The 24,530-nt window shown below is 35.5% G+C and overlaps 1 protein-coding gene and 1 long non-coding RNA gene across 5 annotated transcripts in view; one reads left to right on the forward strand and one right to left on the reverse strand.

Moving 5' to 3' along the window:
• AGPS (alkylglycerone phosphate synthase) overlaps window positions 1-23,310 on the forward strand; it is a 144,145-nt gene extending 120,835 nt beyond the window's left edge. For 2 of the 3 annotated variants that reach the window (XM_023259484.2, XM_045033991.1), the window contains exons 18-20: window positions 2,089-2,188; window positions 4,377-4,434; window positions 17,662-23,310. In XM_023259484.2, coding sequence (XP_023115252.2) covers window positions 2,089-2,188; window positions 4,377-4,434; window positions 17,662-17,783 — 280 coding nt within the window. In that variant the 3' untranslated portion in view covers window positions 17,784-23,310. Of the gene's footprint in view, window positions 1-1,931; window positions 2,011-2,088; window positions 2,189-4,376; window positions 4,435-17,661 lie in introns of those variants that run through there. The other variant, XM_045033989.1, reaches the window with a different exon arrangement.
• The window catches only part of LOC123379183, a 30,080-nt gene that overhangs the window by 3,832 nt on the left and 1,718 nt on the right, over window positions 1-24,530 (reverse strand). Inside the window, exon 2 of one of the 2 annotated variants that reach the window (XR_006583343.1) lies at window positions 4,084-4,176. This is a non-coding gene — a long non-coding RNA (uncharacterized LOC123379183). Of the gene's footprint in view, window positions 1-4,083; window positions 4,177-21,897; window positions 22,053-24,530 lie in introns of those variants that run through there. The other variant, XR_006583342.1, reaches the window with a different exon arrangement.

Raw genomic sequence — 24,530 nt, forward strand, 5'->3', positions numbered from 1 at the left:
ATGTATTTTGTATATTGGAAGATAAATTCTAACCCAAATTTTCCGAAGAAGTTTTATGGGAAAGAATTCCTAGCTAGTGTGTCTAACATAAGTAAAGTACTCCAAAAACCTGTTAGAAATTATTAAAGAATAATACTATGACTTTGGTAGCCATGCTATCACTTGTCCAGATGATTTTTGGAAGAGGTTGGTGTTAAGGGTCTTAAATGATAAAACTGATCTATTAAAAGGTGTTGGATTTGAGTCACTTTCTGAAGTACACCCAAATTGAGGTTTTCCCAAAAATGTTTTTGTATTATTTTTACTTTATCTTTTCTTGAGATACTGATCACTGAAGCTTTGTTGTGACTTTTAAAAGCCTGCTTATCGGGGCGCCTGGGTGGCTCAGTCGGTTAAGCGGCCAACTTCGGCTCAGGTCATGATCTTGCAGTTCGTGAGTTCGAGCCCCGCGTCAGGCTGTGTGCTGACAGCTCAGAGCCTGGAGCCTGTTTCCGATTCTGTGTCTCCCTCTCTCTGACCCTCCCCTGTTCATGCTCTGTCTCTCCCTGTCTCAAAAATAAATAAAACGTTAAAAAAATAAAAAAAAAAAATAAAAGCCTGCTTATCTATTGAAAACTGAATTCTTTGGTATACATCCTGGATTTGTTGGAAGGTAGCAATGCTTTCTTAATATTGACTGCATTTTCTGTTTATTGATATTGATTCAAATATAAGTGATATATATTTTACTACTTGCTATAAATTTGTTTCATTCAGGTATCCTTTCAATTTATTTATATTTGGTTATTCCTAAATGATAATGCCCTCATAGTTAGGATGGTCCTCCAGTTTTTCTTAAACTTTGTAAATCTGGTACTTAAAATGTAAACATTCAAGGGATCTTTTTTATGAGTGTGAATTAACACTAGAAGAAAAACACAGCTGGCAAATTGACAGTAGCATTGTTAAACAGTTCATTTCTTCTGTTCTGAGGCACCTAACATTTGGCCTAAAAGGCCATTAAAATTTTAGATTAGATTCTATTTGTATTGTTGTAGTAAAAAGAGTATTTCCTCTGTATTCTCTCCTTCTGTTAAATTAAATTCTTTGTAGGAACCTCTGTAAATTGCATTCACAGATTTGACTATGATTATTTTGGCACTCTTCTACATTTTTTCTCGAATGTTTATTTATTTATTTTGACAGAGAGAGCATGTGCACAAGCTGGGGAGGGACAGAGAAAGGGGGAGAGAGAATCCCAAACAGGCTCTGTGCTGACAGTGCAGAGCCCTACATGGGGCTTGATCTCATGAACTGTGAGATCATGACCTCGGCCAATATCAAAAGTCAGACACTTAACCGACTGAGCCACCCAGATGCCCCTGAGGCTCTCTTAAATGCTTCACCTAATTGCATTTGGAAAGCCCAAGTATATATCATATATATGATTTAATAATCTAATGTTCTTGATGTCTTTTGTAAACACACATACAACATGCACATGTATGGGGCCCAGAGTGTAAAACCTTCAGAGACAGTACTTTAAAGCCATATTGCTGCATTTAATATGATCATTAAATTTGTTTCCAAAGTCCTTAGTAATTATTAGTGTGAAGTTGGAGAAGATGCTTTATTTATTTTACCCAGCCTGATCATTTTTGATATTTGAACATTTCTCTTGTTTCTGAGTTTGAAGTTCTCATGCCTATTTCTGTTGACTCAACGAAGTTTAGAAGACTTATAATGTCCCATCTAGTCTGTTTGGGGCTTCTTTAACTTTGCTATCTATTTCATTTAAAAAAAAAAAAATCCTCTGAAGAGGTTGGTTGTTTCAGGCCAATGAGAGAAACATTTACATTGTTTTTAAAACTTTAAACTCTTTGGGTAATAATCCAGACTTACCTCAAAAAAGTTGTTAAAAACAGTACAAATAGTTCCTGTATTTCTTTCAGCCAGCCAATCTACATTCCTTCCATGGAATTAAGAAGGTGGGTAGAGAATGAGATTATGGTTTAAGCAAATCAGATGATTTTGCCTTTAAAGTTCTAGATGTTAAATCTGATTTCACTTAACTTAAAGCCTTCTGGGGATTGTCTGTTTGTTTTTTAGGGTGACGCAGACTTATGATGCAGGTGCATGTATCTATTTCTACTTTGCCTTTAACTACAGGGGAATAAGTGACCCACTGACTGTGTTTGAACAAACCGAGGTAATTTTGCATACATGAATATATTCTTACATTCTTTTATTAATTTAAATAAACTTTCCTATCAATTTATGAATTTTAGTTCAACTCTGTTTAATCACTCCATGACTTACCTGGTTGATAGTCAATAGAAATTAGAAACATATTTGTTGCATTGAGTCGTATATTGACTTGTGAGTCTAAAATTAATATTATCTATAGATATTAGATTTAATATTCTAAAATTAATATTCTGTAACCTGTGATTCTTTGGTTGTTACTTACAATTTGTAAGACCGTATTAAATAACAAAGGACTATAGGAATTCTTGATATCACTTTGGCAGTTCACCCATTTCCAGATGCTCGCTGCAGTTGAGGTCAGCAGCCCTAATGTTCTTGGTGTGTGTTGCTGTAATATCCTCATTCTGGGTTTATAATTGTTTGATTGTTATAGCTATACATAGACTATAGAGGTTCATTTGCTACTAGTTTCATTACATTCCTTAACTGTCCTTAAGATTCCAGTTTTTATAAAGCCTTCTGTTTGCTGGTATTTCTTGTAAGTATGCCTAAAGTTGAAGAGACAGACTGGACTGGAGGAACTGGGAGGAGACTGAGGTTTGTTAAAACCTCAGGTGTCCTAGTGTTTAAACTAGTGTTTAAAACCTAGTGTCTTAATGTTATTGCATGCCTGCCAAAGGCAGCACCATGTGGTGATTTCAATGGCACACTTTTAGACTCAAAGCACAGACAGGGTTTGGTTGGCTCCCTCCTATGCCTCATCCCCCCCCTTTTTTTTTTACAGCTTTTTTGAGGTATATTTGCAATACAAGTAACTGCACATATTTAAAGTGTACAATTTAATGAGTTTTGCATATGTATACACCCAAATCAAATATCACTCCAATTGAAATAATGAACATATCTGTCACCCTCAAAAGTTGGAGTACTTACTTCCCCATCAGCTTAGCCTTTCAGTGTTTTGGTTGACCTCTGGCTACTCAAAGGGCTGTATTCAAAGGACCTGTACTACTATAAGAGTGAGATTATTCCTTTTTCCCCAATCTAAACTGCCATTCTCTAAGTACTACTAATTTCAAGTAATTGTTGCTTTGTTTAAAATCATTGGTTTAATTCAGTAATTTATTAAATTTAAAATAATGTTATTTAAAATAATTTGTTAGAAGGTACAACGCTGGCATATATTTGATTCATTTGAAAAACCCTAAATCCTAAGTGATGAATGTTCATATAAGTTACTTTGCTGTGAGATGTGGTCCATCTGTCCTGCCTGAGCCCTGTTACCCTGGTCTAACTCCTGTATACACACCTGAGTAATTGAGAGGTTCTAGGCACTCTAGATACTTCACCTCATGGCTGATATATACTCATGAACTGAATGTAATTCTACTTCTGTTCCCCTTTTTTTTCCACTCTGCACTTTAGTCATTCTCTGTTTTGCTGTAAGTGTTTATTTTTTCTAACCTTAGTTGCTCTATAAGGAGCTTAGGACCTAACATGTTAGGAGGAGAAAATAAGGTTTGTTTGTTTTTTTACCCTTAGATATCCATCGGTCTAACAAGTAACTTGTTCCAAGACATTGACCTAAGAAATGGTCTCCATAAGGGTTTTTATGGTTGATCTCTGATAGCTTTACAAGGAATTTTGGGTCCAATACCCACTTTATGATATTTAGGGAGTAATTTAAACATCTAAGCCTCATTTTGTTTGTGAAATAAGGATAATTGCAATTATTACACAAGGCTATAGTATAAAATAAATAAGTTACTACAGGTAAATTGCTTAGTACTTTTCTGCATATAAAATAAGCAGTCAGTACATGTTAGTTACTAACATTTGTTGGTGTAGAGAGGTATTTACTTCAGAGTAAGACTTGACTATCTTCACAAAACTTACTATTAACGATTCTGTGCTGCTGAATTGATCATTTTATCTTCTTTTTCTTTTCTAGAATCTTGAAGTGACTGTTGTAGACATTGTGACCATTCACTAGAAAAAATGTATAAAACTAGGCTGCATATTTTAATTGCGTTTTAAATGTACTTAACCAAAGGAAGATAAAGGAAAATTAGAAATCCAGTTTGTAATTCAACCTAGGAAGGACATGCCTCCTTGGGGGCTTGGTCTTAACTTTCACTTCAGAGTGAAACCTAAGTAGCAACTATTTGTTGTGTTGTTTCCAAATACAGGCAGCTGCTAGAGAAGAAATCCTTGCTAATGGAGGGAGCCTCTCACATCACCACGGAGGTATTCTTTTTGGGGGTAGAATTTCCGCTGTACCTACTATTAAAAAATAATTGGTTTGATAAAATGTTGGGGAGAGCCATAGTACATAATTTGAAGGCACTTGATATTTCTTGAGAGTTTTTATGTCTGTTACTGAGGTAGCCTAAGTTGTGGTAGTAACCAACAGAAGAAATACTAAACATTACCATTTTTATTTTCAAGTATAAAACCTCTGTTTCTTTAATTTAGAAACGAAGTTAATTATTTGCCCTGCTTTAGATGTTAAAACAGAAATGAGTCAACATTTTAATTTTTGCATCATAGACCTTTCCTTTTTTTCTGTCTTGCATGTAAATCAGTTTGACTTTCTGGTGGTTTTGATACTCCCTGGTTGTAAGTTTCTAACATGTTGGCAGTATCAGGTAATAAAACAAATATAGGTCAGATCATGTTATGATAAGACTTCTAAAACTTATGTGCATTTTCAGGTTCTAGGCCTATTGGTCTTTATTTGTTGAAGACTCCAAGTTTGATGAAATGATATATTTTTAGAAATTATTGGCTTGAACTTGAATGTATCTAGGTTTGATTGCATATTAATTTATTAAGAAATTCTGCCTCATTTAAATAGAAATCCTTTACTTCTGTTGTATTTCTCATATTTTTATTTTCTATGTGGTCAGAAATATAACTGCATAGAAATGAACTCTAAACTACCTGGTTTCCTCCATTGCCTAGAAAAAGAAACTAGGTAAGCCTAAATACAAAATATATTTCATGTGTGCTGGTAAAATGAAGATGCTTTCCCTTTGCCAGCTTGTCCTCTTCTAAACTGGTAAATATTGTTGGGCTCCAGGGCTTGGCGCTGAGCCAGTCTGTTCTTCTGTGTTCACTCCCTCAGTGATTACCCCATTCCCAGGATTTAAAACACCAAGTATATCCTGATGACTTTCAAATACCAGAAAGCATCACCACCACGACATTCTAGGTCAAATCACTATTTCTTCTTGCTGAGTCTTCTGCAATAGCATCTTAACTGGTCTGTCTGCTTTCGTTCTTGCTCCCCTCAGGCCATTTCTGTTATTGCTAGAGTAATCTTTTTTATAAAACTCCATGTTTTCTCCTCACAAGGCAGAATAAAATCCAAACTCCTTATCAGGACCTTCAAGGATATACATGTGTCTATCCGTCTGTATCTCTTACTACTTTTTTACTCTAGCGGCATTGGCCGCCTTGCTATTCCTCAGACATACCAACCACCTTTCCTCTGTAAGGCCTTTGGTGTTTGTTCCCTCTTTTTCTGATGTTCGTTCTCTTGTCCCCCCACCCCGCCCCCCAGATATTTGTATGGCTCACTTTCGCCATGATTTAGTTCCCTGATAAAAATGTCACCTTCTTTGAGATGTCTTCCCTGTTCTCTTGTTTAGTTTCTGTGTTTCTCATTTGAATAAGTTCGATGAGGTTACTGACATTATCTTATTTGTCACTGTGTTTCCCAGTCCCTAGAACAGTGACTGTCTCTTTCTATATAGGAAATGCTCAATGAATATGTTAAGTGAGTGGGTAAGGGCCCAGGTGTTCACAGAATTTGGGGCAGTTTTGCAAATTCTTAAGCAGCTCTGAGTCTTTCATATTGGAATGGCTGTAGTCTCATTACTAATTTAGCTTCAAACATTTAATAATCAGGCCTTGTTTGAATATAGGGTCATGTTTAATCGTGGAAAGGCTCAGTTTGTCCCATAATATTTCTGAGAAAGTATATTAGAGCCAGTTATTCAGTAGAAAAGTAGGGTAAAATAATGTGCATTTCTCTACAACTGCACAACAGCAGCCATTTTAGTGTTCTTCCATAGATGCATTATGTATGTAAGATCCCGTTCAGCCTTTGTCTTAAAGCAAATAAAAGGTCAAGAGGCTTATACACAAAGGGGAAAGAACATAGGCTGTGGAATCATATCTGTATTTGACTCCTGTGTCTTCACTTAACTAGCTCTGTGACCTTAAGGAAATAACTTCTCTGAGCTGGTGTTCTCTTCTGCAAAATAGGAATAATAGTACCTACCTTGTATATTATTATAAGAATTAAATGTAATAGTGTACGTAGAGCATCTAAAGTGCCTTGCATGTTGTAGGTACTCAAACAAAACAAAACAAAACAAAAAACACAGTAGCTTTAAAAAAATAACAATAGACAACTCCAGGTGGAAACTCTGGCTTGTATTCTTAACCATTGAAGAAAAGGTTACTGTTTATATGAAAAAGATTCATACATTCAAGGGATATGATACAATTGTCTTAACATGTTTTCAACTATAACCTGCAGTTGGTCTCGTTCTATAGGAAGTTCTATTATTATATATATGAAAGAGAAATAAATTTCCTTCACACTCTTGGCTACAAAATATACTATAGAAAAATGTCTATTTTCATAAATGCCTCTCTGCTTAAAGTTAATCATCTAATTTGTAAATGTCAAATACCCTGTGCTATTCAGTATAGTTTCATAAAACAGAAACCTTTCTATATAAATTTGAAATAGAATGGGTTTAATTGTCCTGCTAAACTTAACAATGATAGAGCTTTTGAGAGATCACTTCTTTTTTATGTGAAGAAAAGATTTTCCTTGATTTGCATCCGGAACTGAAAACTCAAGTTGACCTCTTAGTGTCATCTTTATTTACTGACCTTCAGGCAGTGTCATGACATTCTCAGTACCATTTTTGAGTTTGAGAGTAGAAGGGCTGGGGGTTGGGAGAATATTGATGCAATTTCTCTTAGAGGGTTTGGCCTGTAATTGTGATTAATAACAGTTGCTTTCACTATCTGGAAACAGACAGGCTGGTTTGTCTGCCTACAATCATGCTGTGATAAATGGAGCTATTTTAACTCTGGTTTTGTGTATCAAAGAAAACAGATGTAGTCTGGAACTGGAGGCTATAGGAAATATAAAGCCTGCTTAACTTAATCTTCGTAGTGCTTGTTTATGTAACTGACGAGCTGGTCAGTTTAAAGAGCAGAGTTTATATCAGCTACGTATTTAATTTCAATTTATGACTTTTTTAAGTTGTTCATTGGCTAAATTTATACCTAAGTCCTTGTCAGAAAGTAAAATTCTTTGATTGGATATAACCAGCCCTAGTTTAAATATTGGTGTCTTTGCCTAACCAAAATTATTTTTTATTGTTCAGAGTATAATTATAGGCTACCTCTCCAAACTTTTTTTGTAATATTAACAGAAATCGAGTAGTATCAGAAACTTTAAAAGTAAAAAGAGACTTCTCAAAAGAATGAGGAAAATATTGGCTTTGAAGCCATTTGTTAAAACCTGTAGTGTGAAATAAAAGATATATATTGGAAAAGAAGAAATAAAATTGTTGCTACTTATAGATGACATGATTGTCTATGTAGAAATCCCAAAGAATCTACAAAAACAAAATTAGCAAGATTGCAGAGTTTAAGAGCACACACAAAAATCAGTCACATTTCTATTATTAAGAACAAACCTATAGAAACTGAAATTTAAAATACAATACCATTACCAGTTGCTCCAAAGAAAATGAAATGAGCATATATCTAGCAAAGTGTGCACATACTTAGGCATAAATATAACAAAATATATACAGGATCTGTGCTCTGAAAATTATAGAATGCTGATGAAAAAAGTCAAAAAAGAGACCTGAATAAATGAAGAGATGGTACTGTGTTCATGGACTGATAAAAAACTAGACATAGTGAAGATGGTCATTTCTCTCCAGATTGATTGATTTATTTAATACAATTCCTATCAAAATGTCAGCAATAATATTAGTAGGCATAGAAAAGATGATTCTAAAATTTATATGGTGAGGCAAAGGAACTTGATAGCCAAAATAATTATGAAAAAGAAAAGGCTAAAGTCATAGGAATGTATCTACCTGATTTTAAGACATTATATAGCTCCAATAATCATTACTGTGCTATTGGAAGAGAGAGACATCAGTCAATGGAACAGCATAGAAAACCCCCACAAAGAAGTCCAACTGATTTTGACAACAATACAGAAGCAATCCAATGGAGGAAGTGTGTGTGTGTGTGTGTGTGTGTGTGTGTGTGTGTGTGTGTGTGTTTAACAAGCAGTGCTGGAGTAAACGGACATCCATAGGCTCAAAAAACCAAAAACAAACAAACAAAAAAATCCTTGACCTAAATCTCAAATCTTCTATCAAAATTAAAGTAGATAATGGGCTTAAATGTAAAACATAAAATAATTAAACTTTTAGAAGAAAACAGGAAAAAATCTTAAGGGTCCAGAGCTAGGCTAGGCAGAGTTCTTAGACTGGTCACCAAAAGTACAGCCCATTAAAGGAAAAATTGATAAGTTGGATCTCATCAAAATTAAAGACGTTTATTCTGTGAAGGATTCTGTTAAGTGGATGAAAAGGTAAACTACAGAGTTGTAGAAAATATGTGCAGGCCACATATCCAACAAAAGGCCGATATATTATATATATATAAAGAATTCTCAAAACTCAAGAGTAAGATGCAAAACAGTCCAATTAGAAAGTGGGCAAAAGATATGAAGAGTCATTTCACTGAAGAGGATATACAGATGGTAAATAATCACTTGAAAAGAGGTTCAACATCATTAGCTATTAAGAAAATGCAAATTAAAACCACAAGGAAAATCACTACACATCTATCAGAAAACTAAAATTAAAAAATGACAATATCAAATGCTGATTGAGGATATGAAGAAACTAGATTAGTGATACATTACTGGTGGGAATGTAAAGTGGTACAGCCACTCTGTGGAGACTTTGGCAGTGTTTTATAAAATCAAACATGCAGCTACCATTCAACGCAACAATTGTACTCCCGTGTATACCAGAGAATTGAATACCAGAGAATTGAAAGCTTGTGTTCACACAAAAACCTGTGCATGAATAATCAGAGCAGCTTTACCTGTAATATCCCCAAACTGGAAACAGCCCAGATATCCTTCAACTAGTAAGTGGCTAAACAAACCGTAGTACATCTATACCATGGACAACTCCTCAGCAATAAGAAAGAACCAGCAATCAGTGCATGAAACAACTTGGATGACTCTTCAGGTAATTGTGATGAGTAAAAGAAAGCCAATCCCAAAAAAGCACATACAGTGTGATTCTATTTCTGTGACATTTTTGAAATGATTTACAGAATTACAGAAATAGAGAACACAATGTTTCCAGGAGTCCCTTGTGGAGAAGAGGTGACTGTAAAACAGGCAACACAGGAACCCTTGTGGTGATGGAATTGTTCTGTATTTGACTATATCAATATCAGTATCCTGGTTGTGATTTTGATCTTTTGATGCCTACCAGATGAGTATAGCCTTTCCAATATTGAATATCAGATTACCATATTATAGCAGAAAGTTTGTTTTGTCCTTTAAATTATTTTTTTTTCCTTTGGTTTCTTCTTTGTGGCTGGCTTTTTCTCACGAAACGTATTAGTTGATTATATTTTTCCACTGAAGCAGTGTTGTAAATAGATTCCAAGACCAGACTGTAAAAGCCAATTTAACCCATAATTTAGCTTAACATTTAACTATTAAAGCTATATCCTCGGATAAACAGATTTGAAAACTGGCAGAAAATCTGTTGTTAAAAATGTATTAATCCCTGCACCTTTCCACGTATGCAATTACAGTTGTCCATGTGCTATACTTGTAGTAGCCTCCAGCCTCAGGTGTGTCACTGGAGTAGAAGTGGCTTAGATACTAATACTTCTCTTTGGTTTTTTTGTTTTTTGTTTTTTGTTTTTTAAATATGAAATTTATTGTCAAATTGGTTTCCATACAACACCCAGTGCTCATCCCAAAAGGTGCCCTCCTCAATACCCATCTCCCACCCCCCCATCAACCCTCAGTTTGTTCTCAGTTTTTAAGAGTCTCTTATGCTTTGGCTCTCTTCCACTCTAACCTCTTTTTTTTTTTTTCCTTCCCCTTCCCCATAGACTTATGTTAAGTTTCTCAGGATCCACATAAGAGTGAAAACATATGGTATCTGTCTTTCTCTGTATGACTTACTTCACTTAACACTCTCCAGTTCCATCCACGTTGCTACAAAGGGCCATATTTCATTCTTTCTCATTGCCACATGGTATTCCATTATGTATATAAACCACAATTTTTTTATCCATTCATCAGTTGATGGACATTTAGGCTCTTTCCATAATTTGGCTATTGTTGAGAGTACTGCTATAAAATTGGAGTACAAGTGCCCCTATGCATCAGCACTCCTGCATCCCTTGGGTAAATTCCTAGCAGTGCTATTGCTGGGTCATAGGATAGATCTATTTTTAATTTTTTGAGGAACCTCCACACTGTTTTCCAGAGCGGGTGCACCAGTTTGCATTCCCACCAACAGTGCAAGAGGGTTCCCATTTCTCCACATCCTCTCCAGCATCTATAGTCTCCTGATTTGTTCATTTTAGCCACTCTCACTGGCGTGAGGTGATATCTGAGTGTGGTTTTGATTTGTATTTCCCTGATAAGGAGTGATGTTGAGCATCTTGGACCTCTAAAGAGAACTTTTCTTCCCAGCAATTTTATGTCCAAGACTCTTTTCAATAAGATGTTTGTTTACTCTAAGAATGTCTGCACTACATTATTATATTGTTAGAGAATAATTAGTAAACAGATAATGCTAATTAGCAAACAGATAATGCTAATAGATATTTTCAGGTGTGAATCTATAAAAAGTGACTTTAGTTACAATTTATTTCAAAATTTATTTTTAATGTTGTTCTGTGTTACGTAATACAAAAGCCACTAGGCTACCTGTGGCTATTTAAATTTAAGTCAGTTAAAATTAATTAAAATTAAAAATTTATTTTCTCACTTGCACTAGCCACATTTCAAGTGCTCATATCCTCATGCAGCTAGAGGCTACTGTGTTGAATAGTGCAGTTAAAGAACATTTCTGTCATCATAGAGATTTATATTGGATAGTGCTGTGAAGTTTTATTTCACATATATTTATGTGAACATATATATTCATATTCATATTCATATTTATATTCACCCATTGTCTAGAAAAATGGCCCAAAAAATGACCTATAAGTTTTTTTCAGTAGATACTAAATTCAAGTTTTTAGGAATTAACTTTTATTTTATTTATTTTGAGAGAGAGAGCACATTTGCAAGCAAGCAGGGGAGGAGCAGAGAGAAAGGAAAAGAGAGAATCCCAAGCTTGACGTAGCAACATAGGGCTTGAGCTCACAAACCATGAGATCATGACCCAAGCCAAAAATCAAGAGTTGGACGCTCAACTGCCTGAGCCACCCAGGCTCCCAGGAGTTAACTTTTAAAATAAAGTAGCATTTGAAAAAAATAAAGTAGCATTTGTCATTAATGGAATGGTTGATGTTCTCAGATGTAACTCCTATCTACTCTACCACTTTCTCCAGAATTCCCCTCTTTGGTCAGTAGCCTCGATTTAGAGCAAGTTCACCTTGCAAATGGCAGTCAGCCATTTGCTGCTAATTTAGTTGGTTGTAGCAGTGAAGTGAAGGTATGTTGCCTTTATGGAAATTGTTTGGGCTTCTAAGAGATAGCCCTTTGGAAGCACATAGTCCAGGATTCCTTCATCCTTAGCACTGTTGACATTTTGGGTCAGGTAATTCTTTGTTGTGGATGTTTACAGCATCCCTGGCTTCTTCTACCCATTAAATGCTGGTAACATCATCCCAGTTATAAACAACCAAAATCGTCTCTAGACATTACTAAATGTCCTCTGGAGGGCAAAATTGCCCCCACTGAGAACGACTGATATAGCCCAAAGAGTCCTAGAGATTTGAAGGAAAGAGTTTTAGGTTCTGTGCCATACCTTCTGTTTTAGCTACTGTAAAATAGCTCTGATTATATCCAACAGATAATGTCAGAATACAGGGAGTACAAGGCAAATAGAAGCAAAGGAAATTAAGGAAACCCATATTGCTTTTCCTAGATATTTGAATTTTGCTCCTTATCTAACATGACTTCTACATAACCATGGCTCAATATTTTTTAGTTCAACTAACATTTATTGAATTCTTACTGTGTGGCATACTGTCTTGAAATTGAAATGCAAGAATGAGTGAAACATGGCTCTAGGCTTCAAGGAGCATATGATATTGTCTATCCTTTTCTGTCCTTATCGCATGTTATTTCACCTCTTTACTTGCTTTTTACTTTACTCTGTTGTATATGCAGTAATTGCCACTTGGGTTTAAATATCAAGTGTGTCAAGCCATCTTTTGGGGCGTGTAGCAGAATTAGCACTTCATTGTGTTCTGATGACAGATCTCCTGTGATTGCCCTAGTAATTCAAATTTTTATTCTGTTTCATAATCATTAAAGACCTATTCAAGGATCTATAAGATCTTAGAGCTATTATGTGAACTGCACAGGTGAAATTTTAGCATGAAGAAAATTGACATTTTAAATTATTTAATAAGATAAAAATCCCATTAGATTTTAATTGTTTTGTTAAAGTCTGTTGTAGCCATGAATTTGTCATCTCAATATCAGAAATTTCATTTGTAGAAAATAAGTCAAATGACTTAGTAAAGAAATGGAAACATGACTTTAAGCATCCACGAAGCACTAAATTAAACTCTTAGGTAGGTGTAGTCCCAACTCATATGCCTTTAAAGCCTGGATGTTAGCATTCCTGAGTTGGTGATCTGTTGGCCAACATTCAGCATGTACCCCTACCAGAACCAAACATACAAAAATGTACTGTAGAGCACAAACACATGGACAGCTACATCCTCTTTTCAGCTTGAAACCTCCCTCTGAAGAAGCATCATTGCAGTCAGATCACCTCAAAGAGTGGAAACTACCCATGCTCTCTGTTCTTACCGCTACCTAACAAGTATCATGGAGCCAGAACCTCATCTGGCAAGAGGTTGTTGGGTGTCCTTCCAACTTTAATTGGTTGGATCAATTAAATCTTGAAATACAAAGTTAATGCTCAGATCACTCATACAAGCAGCTAAGTCTAGATTGTCTTTTTAAAATCTGACCAATAGAGGTGCACCTATTGAGAAGGTGGCTCAGTTGGTTAAGCGTCCAACTTCGATTCCGGTCATGATCTCATGATTTGTGGATTCGACCCCTGCGTCAGGCTCTGTGCTGACAGCTCAGAGCCTGGAGCCTGCTTCGGATTCTGTGTCTCCCTCCCTCTCCCTCCCTCCCCTCCCCCCGAAATAAATAAACATTTAAAAAAATTAAAAAAAATAAAATCTGACCGATAAAATAGTGCTAAAGTGATATCCAGGATACTCAAACTAGAACTTTCAAACTGTAGTTGTTATAATATTGGTTAGGTGCTTTTTGCTTTGGCTAAATTCTGCTTTTGAGCTCCAGCTTTGGTAATCAAAATATATAATCTGTTTCATAGTTTGTTTTTTAAATAAGCATATAATCTTTTCAACCTTATAATTAAATTCATAATTCAAATTCAAAGGTTTTTAATTTATCTAGCTAAAAAGAACTCTGGCTAGCAGACCCCAGATTTTTCCCTTTTAAAACAGGACTCTTTGGTAGCTTCTGCTAAGTTTTCAGTTCCTTAGACCACAAAGAGTAGCTCCAGATAATTCTTGGTGACTAGGTTGGCTACCATGTCCACATATCTCGCACCCAACACTCCCATCACTGCCCGTACACATCTGTTCATTCGTACCACAAAATACATACATGTAACACACATGTGCACAACTATATTGTAGCTCCAGAGCTACAAAAAGTTAAGATAGGGATCTTGTATTCCACAATTCACAATTATTCTAAATATATGATGCCCAAAGTACTTAAGCCAGGTGTTCTTTCTTGAAGCCGTTAGCATCCAAAGGGGACTGTTGAACCTGTGATTTCAAAGACTATCCCTGAAGCATCCATTTCCTCTGTTCGAAAAGTAATTTTTTTTAATGTACTGTATGTTGTGGAGGAACACAAAATATTTGTCTAATATGTATATATATTGTTAGATATTAAATTGTAAAAAGGTGAATTCTACTTTTAATTTAAGCAGAGAAAGAACCTTTCCCCCTGTTAGTTTCTGTAATGTTCAGTATTTGGTCTATATTTTTTGTATCTCTAAAAATATATCTGACGCTCTTAAATATCTGGCTTACGTACTTTGGGCATCATATATTTAGAATAATTGTGAATTGTGGAATACAAGATCCCTGTCTTAACTTTTTGTAGCTCTGGAGCTACAATATAGTTGTACACACATGTGTGTTACACGTATCTAGATCAGTATAGTCAGCTAATGTCTAAATGCCTATAAGTGCAAATAAGGATTGTACAAAGGGCATTATTATTGTTATTTAGCTCTAGAATAAAGGTCTTCTACTTTGAAGTGGGATTCTCTCTTTGAGATTAGGGTCTTTGGTATTTTGTTGCTGTTGTTACCGTTTATTGATTCATCAGAGACAGCCACCAAAGGTTCTTTAGCATTTTATGAAGACTTTTTCTTTCTTTCTTTCTTTCTTTCTTTCTTTCTTTCTTTCTTTCTTTCTTTCTTTCTTTCTTTCTTTCTTTCTTTCTTTCTTTCTTTCTTTCTTTCTTTCTTTCTTTCTTTCTTTCTTTCTTTCTTTCTTTCTTTCTTTCTTCTTTCTTTCTTTCTTTCTTTCTTTCTAGTTTATTTACCCACTTAGAGCACAAGTGAGGAGGGAGAGAGAGAAGGACAGACAGAATCCCAAGCAGACTCTGCACTATTAGTGCAGAGCTCAACATGGGGCTCAAACTCACAAACTATGAAATCATGACCTGAGCTGAGATCAAGAGATGCTTAACTGACTGAGCCACCCAGGCACCCTTGTGAAGGCTATTTCTGATAATCATCTTAAAGGCTTAAAAGCCTCATTGAAGCATTTTTACTTAAATTGTGTTTTCTGTCTGCACTTCTGTAGTTGACTTAAATTGTCAAGCAAAACCGAAAAGATTCCTAGTTGCTTTATTACATAGGCCATGATTTCTGACCTCAGTTATCACTGATGGAAGCTCACAAACCTCTGCCATCAAGGGGTTAAATTCTTCCATTAAATATGTTTATGAGGAGCCACAGCCATGCCTCCTGTACTGTCTTGTCTTTTTTTTTTTTTTTTACTTTCTAGTTCACTAATCAAATGTATGTTAGATTGATTATTGTAAAAGTATAAACCATAGAAAATTTGACAAGATAGATGTGTAAATTATCCTTCTGACAGAACTAATGATGCACTCCAAGCACCTTCTGTTTTCCAGCGCTTGGTGAGCAACTTCATTAAATATGCAATGGCTGTTGGGTGGCTTCTCAGCCGATGGTTCAGTTCCTTGTGGAATTGCATTATTACTAGAGGTGTAAAACCAGGCAGACAAGCTAGCTGTTGGGCATCCTGCTGAGGTTCTAATGTGCTCCATCTTGTTGGAGCAGTTGTTTGCAGTCTTTTCAGGACAATTACATCCGTAACAACAGGACACATTCAGTGAAACTATATTACAGATAACAGTGGAGACTAGCATTGACTGCTCTTCACCCCTGTCTCTTGAGCTACCTCATTGTGGGTAGCTAGTAATAATGCCACTTCTGTCACTCAGAGAGTAGTTGCTTTTTTTTTTTTAATCCTTTGGAGCAAATCTGGAAATAACTGATTTGCAGCTTTTTTGAGTGCTTAAAATCATAGGCTATTTGAGGTGAAAGACTTCTTAGACTCCAGTCCCTTTGAAGATGAGAAAACCAAGGCTAGAGCATTGTGGTGAGTTGTCCTTTTGAGAGACAGGAGGAGGACCAGGTAGAACATCTTGTAGGTGGTAGAGATTGCATGAGTAAGAATTTGTTCTGGTTGGCTTCCAGTTTGAGCGCTCTTTTAAACGTTACTTTCTTTTTGAATTTAAGATTTTTTTCTTCTGTACATCATTTCCCCACCCCCCCCAATATTAACACAGCAAACTCTTTTATTTCTAGAAGCCAAGCAGAAATATCTTGCTTTCTAAGGATTTCATGCTATAATTTTAATGACAATTTGATGGCTTCCTGGAGAACTGGACACAAAAGATGATTTGAGTTGAGCCTGAAATGGTATTTAACGTTCCAGATGGCAGGTGCTACAGTGTATCACTGCAGCCTGATAAATGGCAGTGCGTTTTAGAATGACAGGCAGAATACTTTAATGAAAGAAGGTTTCCCATTTCGGTTGTCCAATTAAATCACTGTTGATGACTTTGGATCATTAATGAACATTTGTGGAAAATGACCACTTGAATTCAATTATTACAATATGTTTGAAAAGTAGTAGCCACAAAGAATCCTATCTGTAAATTAAAAGATTTATCCATTTTGCCACAGATAAATTAGCACATTGCTTTGCATAATGCCAAAGCAGGTTAACATTTCACTTTTTTTTTTTTTTTTTTTTACAGGTTAAGTACATATCCTTTCTTATGAAAGTTCTACTTAGAAAAGTTTGTTTTTTATTGGGTGCCTTTTAAAATATAATTTATGCTACGGACCATTATATTCTCAATAAAATATTAATTTATTCTCAATAAATTAGCAAGAGCTAGGAAAAACGAAGAACATTATACAGTGTATAAAAGTATAAGATTAAGTTTAAGATGGATTAGGTGTTTGATTTATTTAGTGCCTAGGAAGAATCTCTAATTCTGGAAAAATAATAGGAAGAATTATTTGGGAACATGCAAATTTATTTAAAAGTAATATGAAAGTAAAATGCAAATAAAAGTTTTATAACCAGATTTTTTTCTTAAACCCATTAAAGGTTCAGATTTTCTTAATTATTTTAAGCTTTAAAATATTTTGTGGATGTATATCCTGCCATTTTTGCTATAGTATACCCAACAAATTCATCTGGATATGTTTTTCTTTAGTTAACTTCATTTTCTCTGAAACTTTGGCATGTTTTGGTAGTTCAGACAGGGGGTGGGTTCTTTTGAAATGCATGTTTTTCTCATTTTGTTATTTGTAAAATGGGCTGCAATCTCAACCCAAGCTTCCTTCATCTCCATTTCATAGTTTCTAGAGAAAGGAGACACTGGAGCACAGGCTTCCCCTGGGAATACATTGGGCTTAATGAGCTTGATAGTCTGGTGGGCTCAATAAATCAAATAAAGCAAAACATTTCTCATTTTTGAATAAAAGCATTTATCACACAGTGTTTGTTCATTCATGGTCACAAGATTGATTGGTTCCCAGCATCATAGTGTATATTGAAGCATTTTTTATTTTGTTTTTCCAGTGGGCAAGTTACGGAAGCAGTGGCTAAAGGAAAGTATCTCTGATGTCGGCTTTGGGATGCTGAAGTCTGTCAAGGAATATGTGGACCCCAATAACATCTTTGGAAACAAAAACCTTTTATAAATCCATTACTGTTGTTACAAAAAAAGGTCACTTTTTTTTTTTTTAAGTCTTCAACTATGGTTATACCAGTAATCAAATATATCATGGATTGTATTTCAGCACAATTTTTTTGTTGGTTTTAAATAAGTTGTTTCTGTATTTGTTTTGTTTCTACATCTATGGATTGACAGATGGTATTCCTAAATCTCTCTCATTGTAGGTGCATCAGTTTACAGCCAACTGGTTGTCATTTCAAATTTTAGTCAGGTGGCACAGGGCTGCTAGTTGTTATTTCAGAGGAAGATGCTGCCAGCTGTTTTGTGTTGATGCTTCCCCTTGGGAACAAAGGGAGATTTTGGTGTCATCCACTGCTTATCTAGCCTCCCTTTTAAGGACGTTTCTGGAAAGCAGTTATCTGGGGAAGGATGCCACTGAGGAGTGATAACACATGTATGTTTTTTAAGAGTGCATTCTAGTGTGAGTAGGTCATTAAGAAGAATACTAATGAAAGAATATAGGCAACCTGTTATTTAGGATGCCTTCAGTTCGGTGAGATGCTTGGCCTACATTTTTCTTTGAAATTAGTATACGTTTATAAAACCTGAGATGAGCAAAAAGTTATTGTTAGGCGACATGTTTCTATTCTCCATGTTTCTGTTTCTACTGGGGTATGAGTTGAATGTGTATCACCGAGATAACTTCTTGTTATATCCTAGTTCCTTCATAGTATGTTTTGTAAGAAAGCTGACTTATCACTCATTGTATGTGAACAGCAGGTTTACCATGAAACGAATGCCTTTATTCAGCTTAGAATCCTAATGTTTCTGATTTCACATTCTTGTTGCTGAGATGCAGAAGAAACTGCAACCGAAGCAGAAGAAGGAAGACTCCTTACACTTAATGTCTCCAGTTTGAAGAATTGTTTGACTAATGAAACACACTTACCGTTTAGCTGTTGAATTTGAAAACCTCAAGAGTTTCAATGACAATTTTTTTTTTAATTAACCCAAACAACCTGATAAATTGTCATATAAAAGTAAAGTTTCAATTTAGTTTTTAATAGTGGTTTAATGCCTTTTTTGAATTACTGGTTTAACCTAAATTTTGAAAATATGTAATGTATTAATACACAAACCATAATCAAAAGTTTGAAATATCATATTTCTTAAGTAATAGGGAGAACATTAATCACATTTCACAAACATTTTTACATTCAAGCCTGGGTGTTACAAGAAGTGAAATGATTACTTTGAATCACTGTCTGTCAAGGTTCATGATTCACATTTCGGGATGGATTCTTTTCTTAATGCAATACCTAACTTTTGATAATTTTTTTAAATTAATATTTGATCAGATAATGTACGTCAAGATGCAGACGATCCTTTAAAAGGACACACTGTCTGTCTATGTAGCAACAGCTCCAAAGTATTTTGGGGCGGTTTGATACCTTTTATATCTGAAGTATACTTAACCAGAAAAGTAAAAATTTAAATTGACAAAACAGTATTTTTAAGACTTCAAAATGATAAGCAATTTTTAATAAAATTGGCCTCAAACTAATAAACTTAAAATCTGTAAGCAAATCAAAATTAAATACTAGTTTAACAACAAAAACTAAATATTTGTTAGAAGCTGCCTCTCTTCATTGGTGATTTATTTTTAGTTATAAAAATTCCAGCAAATCTTAGCATTAAAAGCCCTTGATATTTGAAATAGTTGGATGCTTGATGAGGAAATTACACTTGCCTCTAGAATTATAAAAATATATATATCAGCTTTATAAAATGGATCTATTCATGAAGGTAATTTCTCTAACTGGTGATCAAAATGTAAAATTTAATACAGTACTAATATCTCACTGGAGTGTATACTTGTTTCTGAGTAATTTTTTTTAAATAAAATTTACAGATTCATAAGCAGATCCATTCCTTTGCAAGTGATTGTTATAACATTCTTTCCCAGGGAGTTCAGATTTCAACAACCTCAGAAATCTGTATTTGGTATTAGGAAACTATAAATGTCACAGCTGAAAGTTGTGTTCACTGTTCTACATGAACCTTACGGAAATTAGTGATTTATGTCTTTGTTTTTCTTCTTCCATGTATGCAGAACTCCCCAATCTTGATTTTATAGTGATGACTACATTCTGTTGTTGGAATCATTTCTACAGGGATCATTTTGAAACACACAAACACTCACCAGTGCTGTTTCCCTCTGATTTAGTAAACCAGAAAGCCTTTTCCCCACTTCTCACATCTGCTTCTGAGAGGTACCTTGGCATGTACTTAGTTTCCGTGGAGAACTGAGTTCTTGAATATGCACAGAAGCACTTAAACCTTGCCTCGTATTTCTGAAATATCTGAAAATGGCTTCATAAAAGTTAAAGCCTGGAGAACATTGTTTATGTGAGGCTTTTAAACTCATTTTGAATAAGTTTGTTTAAAATTTTAAAAGCTCATATCCTATCTGGTTTTTAGTACTGCATAAACGTTGTCTTTCTTAAATCAGTCATATTTCTAATAATTCGTTGATGTCACATTTGGGTTGAGGTTTTAGTGGGACTAGGAACTTGCTGCTAGTGAGAAGTGGCATTGAATACTAAAGACTCAGTATGAACAGGCTTTATTGACCCTTAGAGAAACTGTTGCCTTAATGTTTGGTGCAAAAGTACAGGCATAAGTGAACTTTGTCTTATAATGATTAACTTGAGCTTTTTTAGTTTCATAAGAATTGTGGAAGCCACATGTTTATTGTGCCCAGCATTTTACCACAGAGAAAGAGGATTGAATTCTTTCCTCTTCGGAGGAATTGGGCGTTTGCTTCCTAACTGCTTACAGATTACACTATTACTTAAGAGTTATATATGAAGCTGGAAGCTTTCTAGTGCACATAGTTGTGTTGACGTATTTTGGAAAACAAAAGTGCAATAAAGGATGAGCTTCCATCAGTATGTGTACTGTGTCAGATACAGATGGTTGCAAGGAAACCTGTGTTTCAGAGTATTTCCTTAGTAACTGCTAAGTCCTAGCTTGCATTTTTGAAAATGCCTTTCTGCATGTTGGCTCCAGAGATATTTCTTTGTCATTTTCTTTCATAGCTACAACTTCTTAACCATAGCTAATCAAAGAAGTCCTGTAGTCTCAAGCTGAAGTGTGTAACCTCAGCTGTTAAAAATGGGACTGGGTTTGGTTGAACATCTATTATAAATGTAGAAACACAAATAGTTATTTATTATGGATTGATTCACAAACTGCATGTGCTTGGTACGTGAAGCAGCCAAAATGGAATGCTGTGGAAAGTGTTCTCTACATTTTAAGAAATACTGAGATGGGCATTAAGGACAGCTTTAATAGCTTTTCATTTACCACTTGATCTTTGGTAACTTTGATTTTAATTACGGCTTAGCTCATGGTGGGAGAAAAGCTGAAAACAAGTGCCAGTTTCAGATTGAAGAATACAGAATCACCTTTGGCTTTACAAGTTAGGGAAGCGAGGCTTTGCTCAAGGCTCCAAATGAGCCATATGTCAATATATTCATTGAATTCTTATTAATTTCAGTGTCCTGAATTAATGTATACATTGATGCTAAAATTCAGAAAATGTAAGTCTTTTTCTTAACTATTGAATAGGGTGTCTACTATGAAGGATGTAAGTTACTCGGCTTTCTGCTTCCTAAGCCACAGTGTTTGTCTTTAGCTTGGAATTTGTAAAAACTACATGTAACGTCAACAGGTTATATTAACGTATATTATTAATAAAATGCACCCGGGTCTAAGAGATTTTGTTTTCTTCAAAGGGAGTGGGAAGCTCACTGTTCTGTTTGCATATGGGTTTTTCTTTCAATTTTCATTTTTCATCTTCATATTTCTGATTTGAAAACAAAATTTTTATAATTTTATTGATGAAGCATAATCAAGTCCCTTTAGAGTATATTGTTAGCTAGGTTTTATCACTCTAATTATTTTTTAAATCAGTGTTCTATTTCTTGGAGGTGTTTAGTCTCCTGTGAACCTGCAGCATTCCAGTTTGAACCTAGAAAGCTCCTCAGAGAATGAGCACTGTGCTCTTCTGACCACAATAATTCCTTAACAAACGTCAATGAGGACCACTGACAGATGGAACACTCAAGCCAAAGAACCACAGAATGAAAGTAATTTTAGTTCAGTGAACATAAAAAGATTTTTTCTTTGGTTCCCAAAGGAGATTGTCTTACACGTTTTTTTCTCACAAGGAAGAAAATAATATCTTAAGCATCATTAAGAACATTTTTCAGAGACTGAACTTCCAAATCTAAGAGGGAAAGAGGAAAGAGAAGGGAAGAAAATGCTTTAGTGTCGATTTCTAAGCAGCATGCATACCTGTTTTTCAGGCATCTTATTGTTAGCAGTGTTTTTCATGAACATGAGCACCCTTGAAAACGTGTTGTTTAATCCTTAAAGTAACCTTGTTCACATATCCATGAAGGACATGAAATTCTTCTACTGGTATACGGTTTCTATAATTATTTTTTGGGCTACTTAAAGAATATCCCCAAAAGTCCACAGTGCCTTGTTGGGATTTTTTTTTTTTCCATGAAATAGCCATTATTTAAAATGGGTGGGAGAGGGTAAGTGTTTAAAGACTGAGATTGTTTAGTAGTTCAGGGCTGTTCCTCTTCAAGAATATGTCAGGAATTAAGTAGTTATATGTAGAAACACTGAAAATCCTTTCCACAGTGTGGGTTTGGATCACCTATTCTAGTATGTTTCACTAGTTATATGGTGGACCTGTACTCTCATATATCTGTTCAGTCAATGGGATTTATATGTACTTTCATTCTTAGATTTTCATTCCTACTGTCCCAACTTCGTAGCCCTAAGATGTGGCTTAGTGGATGTGGCATACTCACTCAGTCCCTGAGACACCCACTATATGCTTCTGGATGTTTGCTCACACAGCTCCTGTGGAGCAGAGCCTGTGGGGGGGGGGGGGGGTTCTATTCCTTATGTTGCGTGTCAGTCCTTTTTTCTGTGATGGTGCCTTCAGAAAAATGAGTATCTCTGTTCCTGGACAATGATAAATCTTATGAGAAATATGTGTAGATTATATTTCTTAATTTTTGTCCTTTTTAGCTAAGCCTGTGGAATACTTTGGCTCTGATACAACTTGACTTGAATAATATCTTATCCTGAGTCTTCCTCCAAGGCAGTACATATTCCTGCCAGTACTGTAGTAATCTTTTGGGAACTACATGTGGGTAAGCTCTTGTATGTAAGCCATTATACTGCTGTAACTAATGCATACAAACAGTTCTTCTCTTTACATTTATGGTTTAAACATTGGTATGTAGTGGAAAGGGAAATTCCTGAGAGATCTCAACATAGTTTTGTCAGTTCAGACTGAGCCATGTTGTTTTCCACAAGGGCTCAACACATGGTCTATATACTGTGCTTTTGGTGTATGTTTGGATTCTCCTTTTATTGCTTTTCCTAGACTGTACTGTTCTATAAGCAAATGCCCATGTGATTTTTAAGACGTGCTGGGAAGAAATAAAACAATACCAAAACCACTCATTGTTACAGAAATTGTTGCTTATTTCATGTTAATTCCATGTAACCTTTGTTGGCAGCATCATGCTATACTCACAGAGAATGGATAGAATATAATCTGTACCCGTGAGTAGCCTCTCTGTTAGTGAAGGACATGTGCACAGATACTGGTTTTGTCCCTGCCTGTGGCTCCTACGCTAGAGGGCGGGTTGTAGTTTTCTGGGCTCTGAAATGACTGAACTTTGTGTTGAACCTAGTCTTCCTTGGTACATTGAAATAATCACTTGTGTCACTAAGATTTTTGGCTCTTACAGTAATTAATTAAAGAAATTTTCTTCCTGGCTCATATAAACTTGGACTGAAAAACCCTTGGAAATCATCTTATCTTTTCCCAAACATAATTGACTACTTTCTCCTATCCCCCAGGCCACAGATAACTAGTCTTCCTGAACATTTGTTGTGACCAAATGGGAGTGTATTGCTTATCTGGGAAGCCTTTTCCAACTTGAAATCTTAAGAGGTTTTAAGGTATTAAAGAGGTGTTAAGAGGTTTTTTGTTTATTGGATTGAAATCTGTCTCCTCTATCCATTGATGTAACTTTTGTCTTCTGTAGTCATAAGTTACTGTCCAGTTGCTCTAATGAAAGGCAGCTCTTCCAGTGTTTAAAGGCAGCTCATGTTCCCCCACATTTCCAACCTTTGCTCCTATGAGTTCTAGATCCTTCACCATCCCAATCGCTCTTTGTATGTGCCTCTTTGATGTCCTTAAAGTGAGGTATCTAGGCCTGAATGTGCCAGAGTAGAGCCAATGATTCCCTTTTTCTGTCACTAATAAGCGCATTTTTGATGGACACATTGCACTATCACCTCACACTGAACTTGAATTTCACAAAGCTTGTCTTTTCTGCATATGCCGTTTTGGCCACACCTCCCTGGAAGCTGATTTTTCAAAGCCCCTTTACCTATATCCTTACTAAAACTTGTATCTTACTGGATTTATTTCCAGATTTTCAAAACTTTAGAATCTTGACTCTTCTCCAGAATATTTTTTGTCCCATCCAGTTTTAGGTCCATGGAAGTGAGACATGTTATGTCTGGATTCCCTTGACAGTAATGGCAGATAGCTGTGGTACACAAGGGCCTGCCCAACAACACGTCCGTGAGAGAGCATTCAGGGCTCAGGCAGCTACTCTTCCACTTGACATGCTGTTGTCTACCTTCCTTACATGTTTACATTTTG

Source organism: Felis catus, chromosome C1 (genome assembly GCF_018350175.1).
Source record: "Felis catus isolate Fca126 chromosome C1, F.catus_Fca126_mat1.0, whole genome shotgun sequence".
Classification (NCBI taxonomy): Eukaryota; Metazoa; Chordata; class Mammalia; order Carnivora; family Felidae; genus Felis; species Felis catus.